Source organism: Podarcis melisellensis (genome assembly GCF_964234715.1).
Source record: "Podarcis melisellensis genome assembly, chromosome: 16".
Classification (NCBI taxonomy): domain Eukaryota; kingdom Metazoa; phylum Chordata; class Lepidosauria; order Squamata; family Lacertidae; genus Podarcis; species Podarcis melisellensis.
In genome coordinates, this window is record NC_138533.1 from 2,088,390 (window position 1) to 2,112,050 (window position 23,661).

Below are 23,661 nucleotides of genomic sequence, written 5' to 3' on the forward strand. Positions count from 1 at the left end.
TGGTGCCTGAATTGATCTCTGGTTTTAATCTTCTTGTAAGGTTTTTATTGTGTGGTTTTATGATTTACTGCTGTAAACTACATGTGACATAAAGGACCCCCGACCGTTAGGTCCAGTCGTGGCTGACTCTGGGGTTGCGACGCTCATCTCGCTTTACTGGCCTAGGGAGCTGGCGTACAGCTTCCGGGTCATGTGGCCAGCAGGACTAAGCCGCTTCTGGCAAATGAGAGCAGCGCACGGAAACAGCTTTTACCTTCCCGCCGAAGCGCTGCCTATTTATCTACTTGCACTTTGACGTGCTTTCGAACTGCTAGGTTGGCAGGACATGTGACATAGTGCTATTTAAATATTTGTATAAATAAATAAATGTAATGATGGTGCCAGGCAAGTCTGCCTGGGAAGAGCATTTCACAAGCAGGGAGTCATCAATTGTCACCCTCCAGACCTCTCATGGAGCGAGGCTCTCAGATAACAATCAAAACAACTCCATTTGAGCCCATTGCAAATGTAAAATACCCTCCTCTAACCTCTGGTGTCCAATCTCTAAACACCAACTCCCATCATCCTTGACTATTCACCAGGCTGGCTGGGGGCTGATGGGACTTGGAGTCCAGCAACAACATCTGGAAGGAAACACCCAGTTGAGGGAGACTGGAATAAGGAAAGGGCATTTCACTGGTTATGTGTCCAGATCCAGGTTGGATCAAGCCCTGGGTCATCCCAGATTGGAGTGGGCAATACCATAGTCATCAACCCCATAGTCACCTTTGACTAGACTTAACCATCCAGGGGTCCTTTACCTGTACCTTTATCTTCATAGCTGTATCACCGCCTGGTCAGGGGCTGCCTCAGTTCATTGTTGTCGGGTACATGGATGACGAGCAATTTCTTCAGTACGACAGTGACACCAAGGTATAAGGAAGGCGGAAAAGGTGAATCCTCAGTACAGGCACAGGCAAACTCATGAGCTTCAGGGCACTGGGCTGATGTTCAGGGCAAATATGCAGGTTCTGTGGAATTGCTACAACTCTTCAGTCATATGTGCAGCTGTGAGTGGAGCCCAGGCAGGAGCAACGGAGGGCATTGGTAGTATGGCTACAACAGGAGGGATTTCATCAGCTTTGACAAGGAGACTCTCACGTGGACGGCAGCTGATATGGAGGCCCAAGTGAGTAAGAGGAAGTGGGATCCTGAACTGGCCCAGAACCATCATCGGAAAGCCTGTCTGGTGGAGACTTGCATTGAGTGGCTGCAGAGATACCTGGACTACAGGAAGGAGACTCTGCAAAGCACAGTGGCTCCGGTGGCGAAGGTGACCAGGGAGGCAGACTATGACAGCATGGAGTCCTCGGCTTCTACGCCAAGGAGATTGATGCCAACTGGATGAAGGACAGGGAAGTCGGGCAGGAGGGCACCTCCCGAGGAGTGGTCGCCCCCAACTTGGATGGGACCTCCCATGTCTTGCTTAGTGTCAAGATCAACCCCAAGGCGAGAGACCGCTACCAGTGCCACGTTGAGCATGACAGCCCAAAGGAGCATCTGGACATGGCCTGGGAGGAACTGGTCAACCTGGGGCTCATTGTGGGAGCCATTTTGGGTGTTGTGGCTGCCATCCTGCTGGCATCTGGGATCATCTTTTTCATCTGCCGGAAGTGGAGCGAGAAAGCAGCCTACAAAGCTGTCTCAATAAGCGACCAGGGGTTCGCCAGCTCCGCCAGGGCTTTATACCAGTCTGGTGTGTGGGATGAGACCAGAAGGAGCCTGCCCAAAGTTTGCTGTGAATTACAGTTGTTCAGAGCTCATGCTGTCCTTTAATGCTGCTTATGATGTTCCTTAACTCTGGCCCTCGCCCATCCATTCTGACTCCAGCCGTAACTTGAATTTGAGGATAATCATGTTTTTCTGGTGGATTTTGGCCAATTTTTTCTTTCCAGCTGATTTTCAGAAATGTGCTTGTATTAATCAGAAATGTGACAGATACATGCAGCTAAAAACTTTTAAAAGAGATGAGGAGATTGAGCATAACTTGCAGTGACTTTGATGGTATCCTGGCTGTCTCTGAGTGCAGATCTAGGTTATTGAGCCTGAGCTCCCACAGCCATTGCCCAGAAGATACATTCTATGATTATGGTCATTTTATTCTCTTGCTAACTATGCTGTTTTAAATGTGCATTTTATACTTGACTTCCTTTAGTAATGTTTTCCTTTGATTTCTTTTGCTACCTTTTCTGTGTTAAATGTGCATTCTGTAGTTGACCTCCTCTGCAATGTTTTGTTTTGAAATTTTTGAGATAATATTTTAGTTTCCTGCTAATTATGTTACTTTGAATGTATACTTTGATGTTTAATGTGTGAAGAAGAAGAAGAAGAAGAAGAAGAAGAAGAAGAAGAAGAAGAAGAAGAAGAAGAAGAATAGTAGTAGTAGTAGTAGTAGTAGTAGTAGTTTGGATTTGATATCCCGCCTTTCACTCCCCTTCAGGAGTCTCAAAACGGCTAACATTCTCCTTTCCCTTCCTCCCCCACAACAAACACTCTGTGAGGCAAGTGGGGCTGAGAGACTTCAGAGAAGTGTGACTGCCCCAACGTCACCCAGCAGCTGCACGTGGAGGAGCGGGGAATCAAGCCCAGTTCACCAGATTACGAGACTACCACTCTTGACCACTACAGCACACTGGCACCACAAAGTTAACCACTTTGAGATTTTTTTTCATAAAAATATAAAGTGGCATAAACATGAAATGAATGAAAAATGATTAAGAATTACCATCATTATTATTATTGAATAGGACGTCCCTATTTTCATCAGAAAAATGTTGGAGGGTACGTTGTCATTCTCCAAACATACTCATGAATATCACTCTGTTCACTAGATGCAAAGAGACATCAAAACAATGTTCCTCTGCCTCTCCTTGGGGAGATTACATGCCTTGGATCCATCACAGTCTCAAGACATGAGCAGGCTCATATAGAGAGAGATGCTTTTTCGGGTAGTTGGGTCCCAAGTCATTAAGGATTGGCAGTTCATCCAGTTAAACCAGGGTGGTGGCGTTTTGGTATATTGCGGCATGGAAGACATTGACACAGAAGCCACAGAATGCCCACATCACATCAGGATCAGAGCCAACTGTTCTCCTTCAAAGAGCAGCTGGCCCCAATCCCTGTGACAGGTCAGAAAAAGGACATGGGAGAAAGGTTCAGCCCTTTTTTTGTTTGACATGAAGTAGCAAATGTTGCATTTAGCTTCTGTGACTAAGACCTGCTGAATGCCCTACCCTTTCATGGATTGATAAAATCCTCCTTAAAGCCATCTGAGCTCATGGTTGTCACCATACCTTGTAGCAATGAAACCCTTAAGTTCATGAGAACATAAGAGCCCTCCTAGACCAGGCCAATGGCCCATCTAGTCCAGCATCCTATTCCCATGGTGGCCAAGCAGATGCCTGTGGAAAAAAAACCCAAAGTACCACAGCACAAGAGCCCTTTCACCTTCCATGGCTTCCAGCAGCTGCTATTCAGAAGCATCACTGCCTCCAACTGAATAAAACAAAATGCACATCCCAGAATAATTAGGACCCAAATGGAAGTAGCTCCACAAACCATTTTGCCTACGACTCCACAAAATTGTCCTACCTGAAGATGCACAAACCACCTTGCCTGGAACTTCACAAACCATTGTGCTTGGAGCTCCACAAACCATCTTCCCCGGAGCTCCATGGTTTCTTGGTGGATGCCCCATACAGTGGTACCTCGAGTTACAAACGCCTCAGGTTACAAATGCTTCAGGTTATAAACTCCGCTAACCTGGAAGAGTTACCTCGAGTTGAGAACTTTGCCCCAGGAAATCGTGTGCCGGCGGTGCAGCGGCAGCAAGAGGCCCCGTTAGTGAAAGCACGCCTCTAGTTAAGAACAGTTCCAGGTTAAGAACGGACCTCCGGAACAATCTGTGTTCGTAACTAGAGGTACCACTGTAACTGGAAAATTACATTGATAGGCTTTGAGACCTATCACAGGGTTTACCTACAAAAACAATGAACAGGTGGTTCAGGTTAACTGGGCAAGGCAACTGACTTCTGATGGCATTTGATAATCCAACCCAAAGTGGACTCATTAATGGTTCCTCATAAGCCTGGGGAAAATGACAAGTGAGGTGCCGCAGGGTTCTGTCCTGGGCCTGTTGTTGTTCAGTGTCTTTATAAATGTCTGGAATGAAGGAATGGAGGGAATGTTCATCAATTTGCAGAAGACACCAAACTGGGAGGGGTAGCCAATGCTGCAGAAGACAGAATCAGGATTCAAAATGACTTAAACAGATTGGAGAACTGGGCCCAAACTAACATTATTTATTTGTTTGTTTGTTTATACCCCGCCCATGTGGCTGGGTTTCCTCAGCCACTCTGGGCGGCTTCCAACAGAATATTAAAATACAATAATTTATTAAACATTAAAAGCTTCCCTAAACAGGGCTGCCTTCAGATGTCTTCCAAAAGTCTGGTAGTTGTTGTTCTCTTTGACATCTGGTGGGAGAGCATTCCACAGGGCGGGTGCCACTACTGAGAAGGCCCTCTGCCTGGTTCCCTGCAACCTCACTTATCGCAGGGAGGGAACCGCCAGAAGGCCCTCGGTGCTGGACCTCAGTGTCCGGGCTAAACGACAGGGGTGGAGATGCACCTTCAGGTATACTGGGCCAAGGCAATTTAGGGCTTTCAAGGTCAGCACCAACACTTTGAATTGTGCTTGGAAATGTATTGGGAGCCAATGTAGGTCTTTCAAGATCGGTGTTATGTGGTCTTGGCGGCTGCCCCCAGTCACCAGTCTAGCTGCCACATTCTGGATTAGTTGTAGTTTCAGGGTCACCTTCAAAGGTAGCCCCACATAGAGCACATGGCAGTAGTCCAAGCGAGATAACCAGAGCTTGCACCACTCTGGTAAGGCAGTCTGCAGGCATGGAGGGTGTCAGCTGTGAGGGCAGGTGACCTCTCCACGCCCCCCACACCCCGCTCACCGTGCGGGTGGCTAACCCCACCTCCACGTCGCTCTGGTTGCCAGGGCAGGTAGCTCTGCCCCAGGTCTGTCACATGGAAGAAGGAGGTAGGACTTGAACCAATGGTTTCAAGTTACAAGAAAGTAGATTCCAACTGAACATCAGGAAGATCTATTCATTCCCAACCCAATGCTCCAAGTCTATGTGGGATGGAGAGAGACCAGCCCCTTCCTCTTTTGTGATTGTCCCATTATTTGCTCTTTTTAGATGGCGATTGGGATGTGATTTGACCAAAATTAATAAGTGGGTTTATTTAACAGCCCCCACCATCCAATCTCTCCCAAATAAAATTGAGCAGTGCCCCCAACTCTGCGATGGAGCCCAGCAGTGTTCCATTAAGGACAAGCAAAATAAAAGCCAAATACATGAAGTTACATAAAGACCAACTATATTAAATTAAATGACGGATAGATTTGATCCAAGGTGGGAAGAGTGCACCCAATTATTCTCTCCCAATTATTGTGTCTCTCTCTCTGCTTCTGAACACATTGTGAACAAGGGGTGTGACTCTTCCCCCTCCAATTCTCCAACAGAGAGAAGCTGGTCTGCCATAGAATGCATCTCCCAGTCCTTGTCTTCAGTCCATTCCTTGACACTGGGGAACTCTGGGAACTTTAGCTCTCTAATGGGAACTCTCAGCCCCCTTAACAAACCACATCTCCCAGGATTCTTTGGGGGAAGCCACGACTGTTTAAAGTGCTATGACATTGTTCTAAATGTATCACACAGAGGGGGGTCTAATTTAGATCCATTGATTTCAATGGGTCTGATTAGGACTTAGTTGGACACCACCCAGACTCAGCTGACACATCCGTGAAGATTGTGTCCTCCTGGGGATTGGGGTGTCTATTTTTAGATCATTGGCCACGTATCTTAGTCAAGGAGGAGATTGGCATGAAATTGCCCGCAGCCATCGCAGAAGCAGAGTCTAAGAAAGGAGTGGCATGGGGGAAATGTAGAAATGCATGATGAGCCTACTCCATTGTGTAAGGATGGAGTCATCCAGATTTACACACTGTATCCGGAGGCTGGGCTTCAGTAGAGGATAAAAAGCATTTGCTGTTCCTGGAGCCACTTAATTCCTTCCAGCAGCGTCTCAGTGACCAATTGGGTAAGTCTCTTTCAGCTGACACTAAGGAACTGCATGGTGGTGGTTGCAACTAGTCAAAGCAGTAGTAGATGTCTCTTTCATGCTTTGGGCAAATCTGTTTTAGATAAGACTGTAATAGTAGTGTAATACCAGCAAGGCTATTTCCAAAAGCCTTTTTTTCTGCTAACCATAAAATGTAGGGGTGGTGTTTCTCCTCAGCCTCATAGTACTCTATTACTCATAGTTGTTCTGCTATTACTAGTAATGTTAGTGTTAATGGGCTGTATCCAATGCTGTTTCTATGTGTAGACCCACTGAAAGCAATGGACTTTGGTCCATTGGTTTCAATGGGTCTATCTACTTTGGCATTGGAGATGCAAGCCAACATTTCAGCCCTTCCTATAATAGTAGGAGACAAACAGCTTTATTGCTTCTCAAATAATTAGAAATATTGTGTTTCTTGAGATCCTCCCCGCAAGTTCTGAAAGTTCTTCCCCGGCCCCCTGCAGATTATCTGAATACAGCTGGCTGGTGCCATTCAAATTATCGTAGGAATATAATGACAGGGTGAATAGGAACTTGGAAGAGGTGCACAAGATGGAGAAGGGCTCATAACTGAAATTGCATAAAGTGGGGAGCATTTTAGAGGATGCTCTCCACTTTTTAAAGTCTCCAAATGCCCACTTTCTTCTCCTCTCCTGCTCTCTCCCCAATCCAGACCAAAATACCTGGAGTTGAAGCTCTGGGGTTGTCTGAAGGTTGAAGGACACGGGGAACACATGCTGCTGCGCTACCCTGTATATCAGCTGTTAGGCTGGGAGGCTGAGCAGCCAAAACAAAGCCCTACTGCATCTCAGGTCTCTTCAGGGCTTCCTCTGCCCTCAATGACATCCTCTTTGGGCTCCAGGGAGGGTCTCCTTGTGAGCCACGAGGACTCTCCAGCTTCCTCCTGCAATTTCTGGGTTTGAATTAAATTATTTCTCAGCACTGCACACATATGTGGTCATGTGTGAGTTGACCACACGTAATTTGGGAGGCACCTGTATAATGCTGCCTAGATTCTGACTAAATGTCAGGAAGAACTTTCTGACAGTAAATGCTGTTAGATAGTGGAACCGACCCCCTCAGGAGCTTGTGGACTCTCTTTCCTTGGAGGTTTGTAGGCAGAGATTGGATGCTCATCTGTCACAGATGCTTTATTCAAGATTCCTGCATTGCAGGGGGTTGAACAAGATGACCCTCATGGTCCCGTCCAACTCTGCAATTCTATGATTCTATGTATTATTGAGTTTACTACTGGCTTTTCACCAGTGGGTCCCAGGGCAGGTTACAACCATTGAAAAACGAGAAATTAAAAGCAGCTAAAGCAGACCCCAGTCACAGGAATAATAATAATAATAATAATAATAATAATAATAATAATAATGAATTTTATTTATACCCCGCTCTTCCCGGTTCAAAAACCGGGCTCAGGGCGGCTAACAACAAATTTAAAACACTTAATTGATGCAATAAAAAAACAGCATAAAATACAGTATAAAACGTGAATAACAATAAATTCAGAATTCAAAAATCAATTTAGGGGGGAAATCCATCCAATAAACATAAGATGATCACCAGGGCTAGCTGGCTAAGTTAGTCCTATTTGGGCCAGCGGGGAGACCAGGGGAGAATTAGCAGTGGGATCCCATAGTGGGTAGTCTTAACAAAAAGGGGAGAAGGAGGGGAGGAAAGATAGGGGGGTGGGCCCTGAAAACACACAACCGAGTGGTCAAAGGTCGGGGCAAAGAGGTGTGTCTTCAGCATTCACCAAAAGCTGAAAATAGCCTTCTTTGGGGAGGGAATTCCCCAACCTAGGAGCTGCTGCAGAGAAGGCCCTCTCCCGAGTCCCCACCACCCTGAATTTCTGAGAGGGGTAGAACTATGAGATGGAGCCCTCTATTGATTTTAATAATGTGGAGGGTTTCAGTAGGTGTTGGCTTTGAACTGCACTGGAGATGTCAAAATACCTGGGGCGTTGCATCTTCAAAGTAGCTTGCCATTACGTCAGTGTTCCGAATTTGTCAATGCCCCTTGTCCCTTGTGTAAGTCTTGCTAATTGCTCATCCTCCCACAGTCTCTGGTTATCAGGAACAGTCCCAATTTACATATTCAATGTACTGGGTGGAATATGTTCTCCCTTTTCCTTCCAGGGGAAGACTGATTGGGGGAAATAGCAGGAAGATCCTAACCTGTTTGCTAGTTCCGCTGGCTAAAGCTGCCATTTCCCAGGTCTTTGCCCCACCCCTCCAGATCTTTAGGAGTTAAATTCTGGGGGGGTGGGGGGATGGGGCTGTATCTAACACAGGGTTGTATCTAACTTTAGGAACACTACTTGTGGACCCTTTGAAATTAATGGAAATGATTACTGAGGTCCATTGATTTCAATTATTTTTATCCAGTGTTAGTTCTACTGAGAGTAGAGCCATTGAACATGATGGACATGACTAGCTTAAGTCAATTAATTTTAATGGGTCTATCATGTAGTTGGATGAAACTCATTATTCCCTTGATATACATCATTGATGTACAAAAGAAAGGACCTTCTTTGTGCTGGCTCCCAGATTCTGAAATATCCTCCTGGGGGAGGGATGCCTGTTGCCAAGACTATGCTCTTTTCAGCACCGGGTTAAAACTTTTAAAAATTCACTCAGCCATTTTAGATTATGCTTTTATTAGTTGATAGAATGATTTTATTCAACCTGAGTTTTATTGTTTCGTTGTTGTTATTTGCATGACTAACTTAGACCCATTAAATTCAATGGGTTGTATCCAATATTAGTTGTACTCAGCATAGACTTTGAAATCAATGGATGGACCCTTGTCTTAAATTCTTGGAGAGACTCTGTCAATAATTGTAGAAACACAACAAGCAAGGCAAATGGTTTAGATGTGTTTGTGTGATGGTATTTCTGAATGACAGGTGAAATCCATTCTTTCTTACCTGCAGGCTTTCTGGAACATCAGTAGAAATGGCATCATTCAACAACCAGCAGCAGCGCAAACAAGCAACCACTTTGCCACCTGCACTGTGCAAAACAGCACCAGAACCATTGCCATGCCCTCAGCCAACACCATGTGAAGAGAAGCCTCCATGCAAGGAGCCACCAGTAGTGGTCATCCCAACTCCTTGCCCTCAGCCAACACCATGTCAAGAGACGCCTCCATGCAAGGAGCCACCAGTAGTGGTCGTCCCAACTCCTTGCCCTCAGCCAACACCATGTCAAGAGAAGCCTCTATGCAAGGAGCCACCAGTAGTGGTCGTCCCAACTCCTTGCCCTCAGCCAACACCATGTCAAGAGAAGCCTCCATGCAAGGAGCCACCAGTAGTGGTCGTCCCAACTCCTTGCCCTCAGCCAACACCGTGTCCTCAACAAAAGCAGCCATGCAAAGAGCCACCAGTAGTGATTTGTCCTCAGCCAACACCATGTCCTCAGGAGAAGCCTCCCTGCAAGGAGACACCAATAGTGGTTGTCCCAACTCCATGCCCTCAGCCAACACCATGTCAAGAGAAGCCTCCATGCAAGGAGCCACCAGTAGTGGTCGTTCCAACTCCTTGCCCTCAGCCAACACCATGTCAAGAGAAGCCTCCATGCAAGGAACCACCAGTAGTGGTGGTTCCAACTCCTTGCCCTCAGCCAACACCGTGTCCTCAGCAAAAGCAGCCATGTAATCAGCCACCAGCAGTGATTTGTCCAACTCCATGCCCTCAGCCAACACCATGTGAAGAGAAGCCTTCCTGCAAGGAGACACCAGTAGTGGTCGTCCCAACTCCTTGCCCTCAGCCAACACCATGTCAAGAGAAGCCTCCCTGCAAGGAGCCACCAGTAGTCGTTGTCCCAACTCCATGCCCTCAGCCAACACCATGTCAAGAGAAGCCTCCATGCAAGGAGACACCAGTAGTGGTTGTACCAACTCCATGCACAGAGAAGCAGCCTCCCTGCAAGGAGCCAGCCACTGTCCCATGTTGCCCACCTGAGGCAAAATGCCCACCCCCTTGCGATCAACAGCAGAAGAAGCAACCTTGCGAGTGGCCTCGCCAGCAGAAGTAAGCAAGCATGAGAAACAACAACAATGGCGCAGGAAGTCAGCATGATCAACACGTCCAGCTCACAACCTGCAGCTTTCAATATACCTCATCCTTTTTGTTTATTTAAATTCCTTTTAAAACCCTTCTGTTAATATATTCCCCATGTTGTTCTCCATATGATAATAGTAGTAAACAGCATAACCACCAGCAAGTTACATTTACATTGCTTCAAGAGGAAGTGTTTTGGAATTAGGCTGTCAAATTTGGCTTTTGGTGGAGATGCAATGAGCTCTTAGTTTCTTCCTTCTTGGAGATGCCTCAGGTGGCAAAGGTTCCTCACATTTCCCCTGATTTATCCAATGTAGCATGGTACTCTCTTCTGCGATGGAAGACATTGTCCTGTTGTCCAGTGGCGTAGCGTGGGTTATCAGCACCCGGGGCAAGTAATTTGCGTCCCCTAACCCATGGATTTGCGTCCCCTAACCCGTGGATTTCCCTAACCCCCAGATGTTGCGCCCGGTGCGGCCGCCCCCCCTGCACCCCCCCACGCTACGCCACTGCTGTTGTCAGTACTGAAGTAAAATTCAACTGTTAGTTTGGTTGGATTCTGTACAAAGCATAGGAGAAGCCATCTCATCCTTTCCTGGGTATCCCTGTTTCTTCAATATTTATTATTGTTTAATGACTATATTGTTGATCATCCAGTTCTTAAAATAGGGAAGACGCCTGCCATATAAGTCCCATCCTCTCTGGAATGGTGAAATGAATACCAGTTGCTGGAGAATAGGTGTGGAAGAGGGTTGTTGAACTCATGCCCTAATTGTTGGCTTCCCTAAGGGATTTGATTAACTAGTGTGGGAATCAGGGGGCTGAACTAGGTTTGATCCAGCGGGGTTTTCCTTACATTCGTGAGCGAATCCCATTTCCTACATGTACTTTTCCTTATCCACCCACCCCAAATGATTAGTAGGCAAATAGCGAGGACTGTTTCTATCTTCATTAAATACATCCTTATTGAAATGTTGGCAGAGAACATAATAATCAGAGCTTCTCATCTGAGGCGACACATTAAACTTCAAAAAGAAATTGTTCCCAGTGATGCCCGAGTATTATTTTACTGTGAATTTAATTAAAGTAATTGACACAAAAGGAAGCGGATTTTATTGGATGGCTTTTGTGCCATGATTGCGAAGGGGTGATCATGGCATCGCCAAGAAGCTGATGACATGTCCCAAATCTTAATGTTTGTTATACACCCGTCTGTATATTCTTCTGGGATTAAATGGATTGTTCCTAAGTCTCTGAACTTCTGAAATACAAATAAAAAGTCTCAACATGAATTTGAATCTGGAGATTTGTTTTTGGTGGGGAATATGACTGTATGAAGGGCAGTATAAAAATACCTATATAAAATAAATTAAGAATGTCCAAAGAAAGCCTACTTCAATCCCTCCAGAAGATTCCAACTTGGGCAAAACTTTAAGAAAAGCTCAACTTCTCACTTCTTGAAATATGACAACACTGCTGTTTGGATAAGGTCACAATTATTGGTATAACAATTGGTTTAGCACCACATTGATGCCAGCAAACATTAGAGGGAAGGGCTGTAACTGAGTTACAGTCTGCTTTGCATGCAAATGGCTCCAGGTTCAATCCTTGGCAACTCCAGGTAAGGGCTGAGAAAGGCACCCTGCCTGAAACCCTGGAGAGGCCCTGCTAGTCAGAGTAAACAATATTGGCTTAGATGGAGCAAAGGTCCTGCTTTAGTATCAGGCAGCTCCCATGTCCTAATCAACGTCAGCCACCATAGCCAATGGTCAGGGATGGTGGGAGTCCTTGTGAAAGGGGAGAATCTGCAAAATGGAAATTTCGCCCACATGTTTCCTTGGTCCCTTCATTATGCAGCTTTGCTTGCACCAAAGCTTGCACATCACCATGTGGGGATAAGCATGGTCAACTGCATGGGGCAGTGTGGAGAAGCAGGGTGGGTAGCATGGGCAAACAGAGTCAATTGCATGGGAATAATACAATCAATGACAATATACAATTGCCTTGTGCCAATAGCCTTTTGAATTGTTGCCAGTGGAAATGAAAGGGGAGAGATTCAGTTGCCAAGTCATCAGTTATCTTGACATTTCTTGGGGGTTACTTCACTTCTTGGGGGTTATTTCATGGTGCCAATTTGCCAATGGAAAAAGTACTACCAGGCCCTTCAACACCAACAAACCGAAGTCCATAGCAGGGCCAAAGACGCTACCTGAAGAAAGGGTGGGAGATCTGTGGCACAAGGCTGAAAGGGAAGCCTCAGAGTCGCACCGTGGCTTAAATCGGCCCCGGCCATGCCCCCAAGTGACCCGATAGGCTGCCTGGTGACATGACCTGGCTGGGGTCTCTCCCAGTGGGATGCCGGATATCGTCCTGCCCCCACGCTGAGGCAGGAGGAGGCTAGGTGACCCGACCGCAACCCGGCCCCAGGCAGAAGTGGACCCGATTTATTACTCCAGTCCTGGATTCCTATCAACTCCTATCATCTCATATTCGCCTGATGAAACATGTGGCGGCAAAAGTTGCTTTGTCAAGAGCAAAGGAAGAAAGCTGACAACTGGCTTCTTCTCTTGTGCTGGGTTCCAGAAAGACTCCACTGAACTACCCAAACCTGCTCAACCACTAGGTCTTCCAAATTCTTAATTGCATCTCCCTGTCTTTCTAAGAACGGGCAAGTATGGACAACGATTCTTACATTTTGGCTTGAGAGACGCCTAGCCTCTTAAGCATTAAGCATAGCAGTATTAATTGCTTTGCACAGCATCGTTAATGGATATAGGCCAGGAGTTCTCAAACTGGGCAATAGAGCCCCAGGGTGGCTGTGGGGTTACCTGAGGGAGGTACTAAGAGGGCAGCAGGGGATGCCGGAATAAATAATAATAATAATAATAATAATAATAATAATAATAATAATAATAATAAATTTATACCCCACCCATCTGGCCAGGCTTCTGCAGCCACTCTGGATGGCTTTCAACAAAATATTAAAATACCGTAATGCATCAAACATTAAAAGCTTCCCTAAACAGGGCTGCCTTCAGATGTCTTCTAAAAGTCTGGTAGTTGTTGTTTTCATCTGGTAGGAGGGCGTTCCACAGGGTGGGCGCCACCACCAAGAAGGCCCTCTGCCTGGTTCCCTGTAACTTGGCTTCTTGCAGTGAGGGAACTGCCAGAAGGCCCTGAGAGCTGGACCTCAGTGTCCGGGCAGAACGATGCGGGTGGAGACGCTCCTTCAGGTATACTGGACCAAGGCCATTTAGGGCTTTAAAGGTCAGCACCAACACTTTGAATTGTGCTCGGAGATGTAATTGACTACCAGACTTTGAAAAGCTGCTTTGAAAAGCTGCTGGATCAAGTTCATATTTTATTATTTTTTAATTAATTAAACTGAGTAGTTTTCACTGGATTTTGAATCAATGTGCAATTAGTTGCTACTGTTAGGAATTTGTATTATACTGTTAGGAATTTGTGTTATTATATTCTTTAGTGGGTCATGCAAGCTGCTGTTCTCGGTAGGGGAAGATGCACCAGGGATGAGTTGGGCAATGGCCCAAACAGTTTGGGAACCACTGGTAGAGGCCCTTGGCAGAGTAATACCAGCAAAAAATGTCCTCCCGGGATTAAATGTCCTCCCTAGCAGATTGAATTGTTAAGATCACAGAAGGGAAGGCTATCCCTAACAAAGATTTGTTTTTTGCTCTGGTGTAAATAAGTATATATGGGGGACGCAGGTGGCGCTGTGGCTTAAAGCCTCAGCGCCTAGGACTTGCCGATCGAAAGGTCGGCGGTTCGAATCCCTGCGGCGGGGTGCGCTCCCGCTGCTCGGTCCCAGCGCCTGCCAACCTAGCAGTTCGAAAGCACCTCCGGGTGCAAGTAGATAAATAGGGACCGCTTACCAGCGGGAAGGTAAACGGCGTTTCCGTGTGCGGCTCTGGCTCGCCAGAGCAGCGATGTCACGCTGGCCATGTGACCCGGAAGTGTCTCCGGACAGCGCTGGCCCCTGGCCTCTTAAGTGAGATGGGCGCACAACCCCAGAGTCTGGCAAGACTGGCCCGTACGGGCAGGGGTACCTTTACCTTTACCTTTAAATAAGTATATATCCTTCAGAATACAGTGGTACCTCGGGTTAAGTACTTAATTCATTCTGGAGGTCTGTTCTTAACCTGAAACTGTTCTTAACCTGAAGCACCACTTTAGCTAATGGGGCCTCCTGATGCCACTGTGCTGCCAGAGCATGATTTCTGTTCTCATCCTGAAGCAAAGTTCTTAACCTGAAGCACTATTTCTGGGTTAGCAGAGTCTGTAACCTGAAGCATATGTAACCTGAAGCGTATGTAACCTGAGGTACCACTGTATCTAGATTTATTGCTAAGCCTCTATAAATCTGTGCTATGAAATTTCAAGTGGGTTTGGGAAATGATATATCCAATGTTTTTTTTCTGGGGGGACGCAGGGGATCCTGGTACTTTTGTGAATATTGGTACTTTTGTCCATATACTGTATTTATTTTTCCCAATTTGAGCTATAAAATGGTGGTTTTCTTGATTCAAAATGAGAGTACCCCTAAACGTGTGTTTTTTAAGGAAAAAAAGCACTGGATTTAATCTTTAAAGATTAAGGAGCAGAAATGTAAATCTCTATTATTGTTATTGTTGTTATCTGCTAAAACACAATAAACTAACTGACTGGCTGACTGAAATGATGTCTGTGCTCTATGGAGCTTACAGAATTTTCATAGGCAATTTTTGCTTTTTGGAACAGTGAGGAAGTGTTCAGGTACCCTGGAGGAATGTGTGAAATGGATGGAACATGTGTAAAAGGTAAAGGTAAAGGACCCCTGGACGGTTGAGTCGAGTCAAAGGTGACTCTGGGGTTGTGGTGCTCATCTCACTTTCAGGCCGAGGGAGCCGGCATTTGTCCACAGACAGCCAGAGCGCACAGAAATGCCATTTACCTTCCCACCGCAGTGGTACCTATTTATCTACTTGCACTTTTGAACTGCTGGGTTGGCAGGACCTGGGACAGAGCAACGGGAGCTCACTCTGTTGCGGGGATTCGAACTGTTAACCTTCCAATCGGCAAGCCCAAGAGGTTCAGTGGTTTAGACCACAGCGCCGCCCGTATCCGGAGCATGTGTAGTACCTGATCCTTCACATAATAGGGGAGAGTGGGAGAACGGTATAGAGTTGAAGTCAAGCTACGGCCACATTCACACCATGCATTTAAAGCACGATGATACCTCTTGAAGATGTCATGGCTTCCCACAAATAACGAGAACTATAGTTTGCTAAATGTGCTGAGAGCTACTAGGAAACTCCTCTTCCAGTGCTACAATTCCCAAAGATTCCTCTGAAGAGCGATTGTGTGTTAAGCCACTCTGGGCATTGGGCTGACACTGCAAGGCTGCAATGGCAGTATAGGAATTTGCCTTATACCAAGTCAGACCACTGGTTCATCTAGTTCAGTGCTGCCTTCACTGACTGGCAGGGGCTGCCCAGGGTTTCAGACCTAGAGATGCCAGGGATTGTGACCTGAGACTTTCTGCATGCAAGGGAGATGTTCTACAGCTGAGCCACAGCCCTTTCCTAACGTTGGTCTAACCCAACAAGGCTCTAATGTTGTTGCTTTTTCTTAAAATAATAATAATAATGAATAAAACAAGTAAAACCTCTTAGCAAGTCTCCACACATTGCTTCCAGCTGAAACCTCTAATGGTTCAAAAGGTCTGAAATACCTTTAAATCGCAGACACTTAACATCAGTTCAGTCAGTGACCTAGCTTTGTTACGAATGCTGATGGAGTGGATAAGAATCAGAGGAACTGTGGGATCGGGTGTGAGTGTTGACAAATAAGATGTAAACATCCTTCTGGGTCTGGGGTGCCCTGAAGTCCTTTAGAGTATTTAGAGTAGCTCTTTTGGTGTGGCGAAAGCCGCCATTGGGTGCATCTAGGACAGTCCTTTGGTGCGGCTACAGTATCCCTTTGGTGTGCCTAAAATAGCTGTTTGGTATGGCTAGAGAAGCCCCCTGGTATGTTTAGAACAGCCCTATAATGTTTCTAGAACAGTGCTTTGTTGTGCTTAGAACAGCCCCTTTGTTGTATCTAGAACAGCCCTTTGGTGTGCTTAAAAGAGTCCTTTGGTGTGTCTGCAGTGTTAGAATTCCTGTTCCATGACTGCAGTCATGGGATTGTTGTCTTTCACATGACAGTATATATTTTTACTCCACAGAGTGGGAAGTGACGGAGACGGGATGTTTGTATTACTGTGTTCTGTGAAGTGGGACTATTGTCCTCTTTTTCTCTTTGCTGTCTGATGCTAGAGAGAGAGAGAGAGGGAGCCATGTTGCAGTGCTCCGTGTTTGTTTATATGTAAATAAAGTAGATTAGCCAAAATGCTGAGTTGCTGAGGTATGTCACGCAAGTTGCGAAGACTCTGCGGATCCCTAAGTGTGCCGGTGTCTGTTGGCATCGGTCACCGTGATATTCAGGCAGAAGAAAGCTTTTGAAGTTCCCCGAACGATCGACCAGGAGGGAGAGAACATGCCAGTCGGGCATGTGTCTCTGCCAGTGTCCTACTCGAGTGTAGGATGAGCCCCTGAAATTCAGAAGCCCTTTGGGTTTCATACACATGAAACCATACCATACCATATAACATGCACATGAAATCGACCTAGCAGAAGGAAGATAGATCTGTACTGAATGCAAAGAATAATACAAAGAGACACAGATGCTGGCAGCTGACTGCAGGAAGCGTTTTATTGATAGGCTTTCATTTCTGGAACACTGCATTAGCTACGAGGGATAGAATCATAGAATCGTAGAGCTGAGACGGACCCAAAGTCCAACCACCCGCAATGCAGGAACCACAGCTTCAGCACTGTTTCCCTTGCTGGCTGTCTTGATGGTGCTGGTGGTGCTGGTGGTGCTGGTGATGAGAGCCGCCATCCTTGGCCGACTGGCAGTGGCCTTGGCTTCCACCACCGGACCCATGGCAGGGTTTCCCCAAGCTCTGTGAATCCACCTGCCCTTGGCATGGATTCCCAGGGCACTGAGGTTCAACTTGCCCCTGGCACGGATTCCCAGGGCACTGAGGTTCAACCTGCCCCTGGCACGGATTCACAGGGCACTGAGGTTCAACCTGCCCCTGGCACGGATTCACAGGGCACTGAGGTTCAACCTGCCCCTGGCACGCTGGCACTTGGCCCGTCTTCCCGCATCCTGAAGAGGGAGGCCCGCAGGAGATAGGTGGGCAGGAAGGAGGCTGCTTACACTGCTGTGACATCTTCTTCTGCTGATTTCGGGAGACCTGAAATGAAACCAGGCTGTAAGCTCCAGCAGCTCTCAGTCACAGGCAGTGATCTATGTCTCGACATAAGTCACCTTGGAACTAAGGGTCTTGTTATGTACAGTACTTTGTTGAATAGGATCCAGAAAACAGCAGTCCGATTGGTCCTAGAACAATAGGATTCAGAATGCAGCAGTCTGATTGGTCCTAGAACAATAGAACCCAGAATGCAGCAGTCTGATCAGTCCACAGGAGCCACCCAATCCAGCTCCAAGTGGAAGTGAATCCGCAACTTGATTGGCCTACAGGAGAATCCCGGAATTAGCCAATCAGGTGGGGCCCATTGTGTAAATAATGTATATAAAGCAGACATTCTGGGGGAACTTCCATTCCTCCTCACCACTATGAGCTGAATAAAGAGCATGAAATCCACTCTCGACTCTGAGTATATTTCAGGTCTCCTTAAGGAAATGAGTGAGACACGGTTATTTTGCAAATGGCCCCTGATCTCCTGCTTACTCCCCCTTGGGGAAAGAAATTAAATTATCTTTGTTTACAGTGGGCAGTGTTGGTTAAACCCCCAGCCATGCACTTGTAAAGGGCCGTAGCTCAGCAGAAAATCATCTGCCAAAGCTGCAGAGGCCCAAGGGTGGAACCAGGGACCTTCTCCATGGAAAGGTGGTGCTATGGTCTTTCCCTGAAAAATAAAGCTCACCCACACTTCCATTTGCCCCACCACTTTCCTTGTGAAAACACGCTCTTTACCACTGAATCGGAGCAAACAGCAGTCAAGTTTTCTGCGGAATGATGTTTGCTCCAGTTGAACAGCAAAGAGTGAGATTTTCCAAGCAGAGTGACGGGGCACATAGAAAAGCTCTTGGAACCCAAAGTTAGGTTCTAATCCTCAAGGTTCTGAAAAAAGGAGCTTATTTAAATAGGAAGCCAGGGCTGTCTTAAGCATATGTGGTGCCAGGGTGCAAAGATCTGCCTGGTGCCCCCCCAGCTTGCCCAGTCCCAGGCATGCAGGAGGGCAGAGCTGGCCAGCTGCCTCAGCATCTCGCTGGTTTGGTCACCCCCAAATTCGCAGCGCAGAGCCACCCATAGCAGAAGAGCCCGCCACAGCACTGCAACCGACAGGCGGGCTCTTCCACGGACTTAACTCTCTGGCCCCGGATTCTCGGCCTGGCGCCCCTGAGAGCCCGGCGCCCGGGTGCCCCGCACCCCTAGCACCTATGGGTAAGATGGCCATGTAGGAAACTGCCGTATACCAAGATAGAGCACTGTGCTGTCTAGCTCAGCATCAGCCACACGGATCGGCAGCAACTCTCCAAGATTTCAAGCTGAGAGTCTTTCCCAGGCATTGCTGGAGACTCCGCAGGTTGAACCGGGGACCTTTTGCATGCAAAGTGCAGTAGATGCTGTACGTTGGATTACTGTGTTCTGTGCAAAATTCAGAACTTTCAAATCAAACAAGCGAAAAGGACAGTGGTGGGTTTGCAATGTAGCATCACAGCTTCAGAAACCAATTCTAGGGATGGGGGGAGAAGTGGAATTGCTTATTAAACCAGAAGGAAGCCAACTGTTAAAATTCATGCATTTCTGAATTTTGCAATGCCAAGATCTCCAACAGCAAAATGCGTACAAAAACATAAATAAATGTACACAAGGAAAGTATTTTGGTAAAAATAGGATATTAAAAAACATTACATTGGCGGAAAATGCTTGCAAATATCTGCATCCATTTTGCATACAAAAATTGAGATATTAAGAAAAATGCATACCAGAATGTGTAAGGATTTTCATGTGGATTTAAAAAACAAAACAAAATTTCAAACTGGTGCAGAAAAGGGGGGGGGGTGAGAAACAGAGAAACCAAAATCAAATATTCATCTATCCCTAACCTATTGTGTTTCAACTTTTCAATGTCTGTTGAGAACCTTTCTATTCCACCCAGCCTATGCAGACAAATAAGAAGACATCTGAGCTCATTTCTGCTTCTTCTACTTCTCTGAAATAGCAGTATATCTTTTTTAAAAAAAAATAAAAAATAAATAAACCCAGGGATAAATTTTGGAGGAGGAGAATTACAGGCGCATTCTTACTCAAAAGTAAATGCTCTGTTTTAGGAGTAACCACAGCTAAGTAAAGTGGTATTGTTCTCTCTCCTGAGATTAAGATTCAGAAAGCCATAAGTTTCAGAAACTGGCATGCGGCCTCCAACTCTGGCCATGAAATGGCAGGAAGAAGCTGATGAAAAGTTTTCCTTATCAGCACAGAGAAATTAAAGCCAAGAACCAACTTACCCGACAATATACCAACACAGGTGAGTTGAGAAGGAGAGCTGGGTGCTTTTCCGAGTGAGGAAAAGAAGGGCTTTATATAGGCCTTGTAAGCACCGTCTCATCAGGAAATGAGGATGACGCTGGTCCTACAAGTCAATTGAGATTGACACATGGAGAATCCACCCTTCTGACATTGTCAGGGCCTTTTTCACCCGATTCTCTACTTTTTCCAAGAAGAAAAGAATAACGAGGGGCGCCACCCTTTGCAAGAACAACATGTCCAATTTAATTCATGTCTTGAAAGATCCCTGAAGAAAGGGCACATGTAGGATTTACAACCCCGCCATCCTGTCTGGCACAGGACTCATGGGCAGAAGAACCATCCCAGTGCTGTCAGAAGAAGGAACTTGATACATTCAACTGGACCACTCCCAAAGTGTCTGGCTTGCAGTGGTGAGCGGAGTAAGGGATGAAATCAGCACTAGTCCTGCTCAGAGTAGACCTGATGAATCTGAGATTCATGAACTTCAATGGGCCTAGTCTAAGCAGAACCTAGTTGGAGACCACCCTGAGAGATTATAGCTGCTGGGTGCTCTCTGGGGCAAAAATTGTCCCATTTCAGAGTGCTTGAGTTAGGGAAAACGTCTTCAGTTTGCCCAAGTTTGGGAAGCAGAGGTCAAAATAAAACTGCCTGCCTTCTCGTGCATTTATACATAAATCTATGACACAGTCTGTGGGAAGTGGGGTAAGTGCTCCAGGGGGCAACTGAATTGTTTAAGAACTTAAGAGTACCAAGTCTTGCAGTATTCAGGCATTTTTAGTCCAGAAGAGGGTTTGAGAACCTTTGGTGTTCTTCCTAAGGGGTGAATTGCCCTGGGGGTAATAATAAGCAGGATTAAAGCCCAGAATGGTGAAGAATAAAAGTAAGCAGGATCCTTCCTTCCTTCCTTCCTTCCTTCCTTCCTTCCTTCCTTCCTTCCTTCCTTCCTTCCTTCCTTCCTTCCTTCCTTCCTTCCTTCCTCTTCTCTCCTCTCTTCTCTCTCTTTCTCCTTCCTTCCTTCCTTCCATCCATCTCTCTCTCTCTCCTTCCTTCCTTCAATCCTTTCCTTCCTTCCTTCAATGTTTCCTTCCTTCCTTCCTTCCTTCCTTCCTTCCTTCCTTCCTTCCTTCCTTCCTTCCTTCCTTCCTTCCTTCCTCTCTGTCTTCTCTTCTCTCTCTCTCTCTCCCTCCCTCACCATTTCTCCCTACTCCCTCCCTCCCCTACCCTTTTCTCTCTATGTGTAATCCATTTCCTTTTTCTCTTCCTGCAACCCCTTCTCTCTCCACCTCCACCCCCAAACCTGGAAGATGACTGCCAGTAACAATACTGAGCTAGCTGGTCTGGCTCAAGAGCATATAAGGAGAGCCCTGCTGGATGAGGCCAGACGCTCAGCTAATCCAGCATGCTGTTCTTACACTGGCAAGCCAGATACCCCTGGGAAGACTGCAAGCACAATCTGAGATGCAACAGCACTCTGTCCACCTGGACTCTGTCCAGTCACAGCAACTGGAATTCAGAAGCATCACTGCCTCTAACTGTGGAGGCAGAGTATAGCCATCATGGCTTTGATGGCCTTGCCTTCCATGAATTTGTCTTTCAAAGTCGTCCAAGTTGGTGGTCCTCACTGCCTCCTGTGGCAGGAAGTTCCACAGTCTAACTATGTCTTGCATAAAAAAGGAATTACTTCTATCTGCCCTGAATCTTCCAAGGTTCAGCTTCACTGAATGTCCATGAGCTCTCTATCAACTCCCTCCATAGCACTCATGGTTTTACAGAGCCTAGGACTTGCCGATCGGAAGGTTGGCGGTTAGAAACCCCACGCTGGGGTGAGCTCCTGTTGCTCAGTCCCAGCTCCTGCCAACCTAGCAGTTCGAAATCACGTCAAAGTGCAAGTAGATAAATAGGTACCACTCCGGTGGGAAGGTGAACAGCGTTTCCGTGCGCTGCTCTGGTTCGCCAGAAGCGGCTTAGTCCTGCTGGCCACATGACCCGGAAGCTGTACGTTGGCTCCCTCGGCCAGTAAAGAGAGATGAGTGCCACAACCCCAGAGTCGCCCATGACTGGACCTAATGGTCAGGGGTCCCTTTACCTTTACCTTATCATGTTACATCTTACTTCCCTTTACTCTAAACTAAAAAGTCCCAAATGTTGTGACCTTTCCTCATCAGGGAGTCATTGATAATTTCTTCCCCAACTCTACAATATCATTTCTGAGGGCCCATGCAGATGGTACTACGTCCAATCAGTGGCATATCAAATTTTAAAAGGATCTCAGCTAGCCAGCACTGGAGAAGACCTCTGCTAGGGGGCATCCTTTAGCAGACAACCATGTGGCGACAAGACCCCAAATATTTCAGATACCAGCAAAAGTCAGCCATGGCAGTTTGCTGCAGCATTATCACCTGACATGACCAGACCCCGTTCTCATCCGTTGTCCTCTCACAAACAGGTTCTGCTCTTTCATAAAATTGGGAACATTCTCAAAGAAAAGGGTGTTTACTTCAGGAAAGGAAACATATCCTTCTCATAAAACTCTACCAGTGACAACGGGGTGGATATGAGCTTAAATCACTGGAGACTCACATCACGTCAGACTTAAATCACTGCAGACTCACATCTCTTTCCTTCAGTGGTCAAGAGACCTATAAAAGATCTTCCCTTCCCAGCTTTCACCAACCTGTCTTCTGCTTCTGCCTTCTTCCATCCTTCTCAGTGGACCGTGTTGGGTAAGTGGACTACTGTTTCTATTATTAAGAGATTCTTGATGGCTGCCAACAGTAGAGGGCTGACATATGTTGCTGGGAATACCTACCAGTTTAGACAATGCTAACAGAGGAGTCCACAGGTTCATGGAGGAGAAGGAAGAGGAGATGTCTCTCATCTCTTAACCATGATGCTTAAAGATCAACTCCATGTCGTGTATACCACTCAGTTCCAGAATCTGGGTGTATCCATTGTAGAGAAGACTGCCAACTTCATGTCTATCAGGGTTCAGCCCTTACAGAGACCTGGAAGCTGAGGTCATTCCCTCCAAGAGTGGGAGTTTTGGGTGCTGATATCCCTTCTTCAGGACTAGATGTTGCTTCACCAGCTGATTGGGTATGGAGAAAGTGGATAGGTATATGTTTTTCTCTCTACAGTGGTACCTCGGGTTACATACGCTTCAGGTTACAGCCTCCGCTAACCCAGAAATAGTGCTTCAGGTTAAGAACTTTGTTTCAGGATGAGAACCGAAATCGTGCTCCGGCGGCGCGGCAGCAGCAGGAGGCGCCATTAGCTAAAGTGGTGCTTCAGGTTAAGAACAGTTTCAGGTTAAGAACGGACCTCTGGAACGAATTAAGTACTTAACCCGAGGTACCACTGTATCTCATGGATATACAATGAAGCTGAATGTTGGAAGATTCAGGACAGACAAAGGGAAGGCCTTCTTCACACAGTGCATGCTATAAAGTTCTCTCCCACCAGAGGTAGTGATGGCCACCAACTTGGATGGCTCTGAAAAAGGATTTGACACATTCGTGGAGGAGATCTGTCAGTAGCTATCAGTGACTCACTCCATGGTTGATTGGGTTTAAAAGAGGATTGGACAAATTCATTGAGCAAAGGGCTATCAGCTATGATGGCTATATTCTCCATTCACTGTTGGAGACAGGATGCCTTTGAAAAATTCCAGTTGCTGGGAATCGCTAGTGAGGAGAGTGCTTTTCCACTCAGGCCACTGTAAGAACAGAATGTGGGACTTGGTGGACTATTGGACTAATCCAGCATGGTTCTCATGTTCTTATGGAATCCCCAAGTCCAGAGGCAGT

At 46.4% G+C, this 23,661-nt stretch overlaps 1 protein-coding gene and 1 pseudogene across 2 annotated transcripts; both read left to right on the top strand.

The window, feature by feature from the left end:
• The first annotated feature begins 870 nt into the window (after nt 1–870).
• Nucleotides 871–2,042, top strand: LOC309358859 (major histocompatibility complex class I-related gene protein-like; annotated as a pseudogene). The gene is made up of 3 exons: nt 871–912; nt 995–1,344; nt 1,395–2,042. The product of its transcript is annotated as a major histocompatibility complex class I-related gene protein-like (transcript).
• A 3,973-nt stretch (nt 2,043–6,015) lies between these two features.
• On the top strand, nt 6,016–11,540 carry LOC309359209 (uncharacterized protein). Its single transcript, XM_081892672.1, has 4 exons — nt 6,016–6,152; nt 9,121–9,520; nt 9,584–10,609; nt 10,771–11,540. Exons 2-3 carry the CDS (start codon nt 9,143–9,145, stop codon nt 10,220–10,222), a joined length of 1,017 nt encoding a protein of 338 aa, XP_081748798.1. The 5' UTR covers nt 6,016–6,152; nt 9,121–9,142; the 3' UTR covers nt 10,223–10,609; nt 10,771–11,540.
• Nucleotides 11,541–23,661: the final 12,121 nt, after the last annotated feature.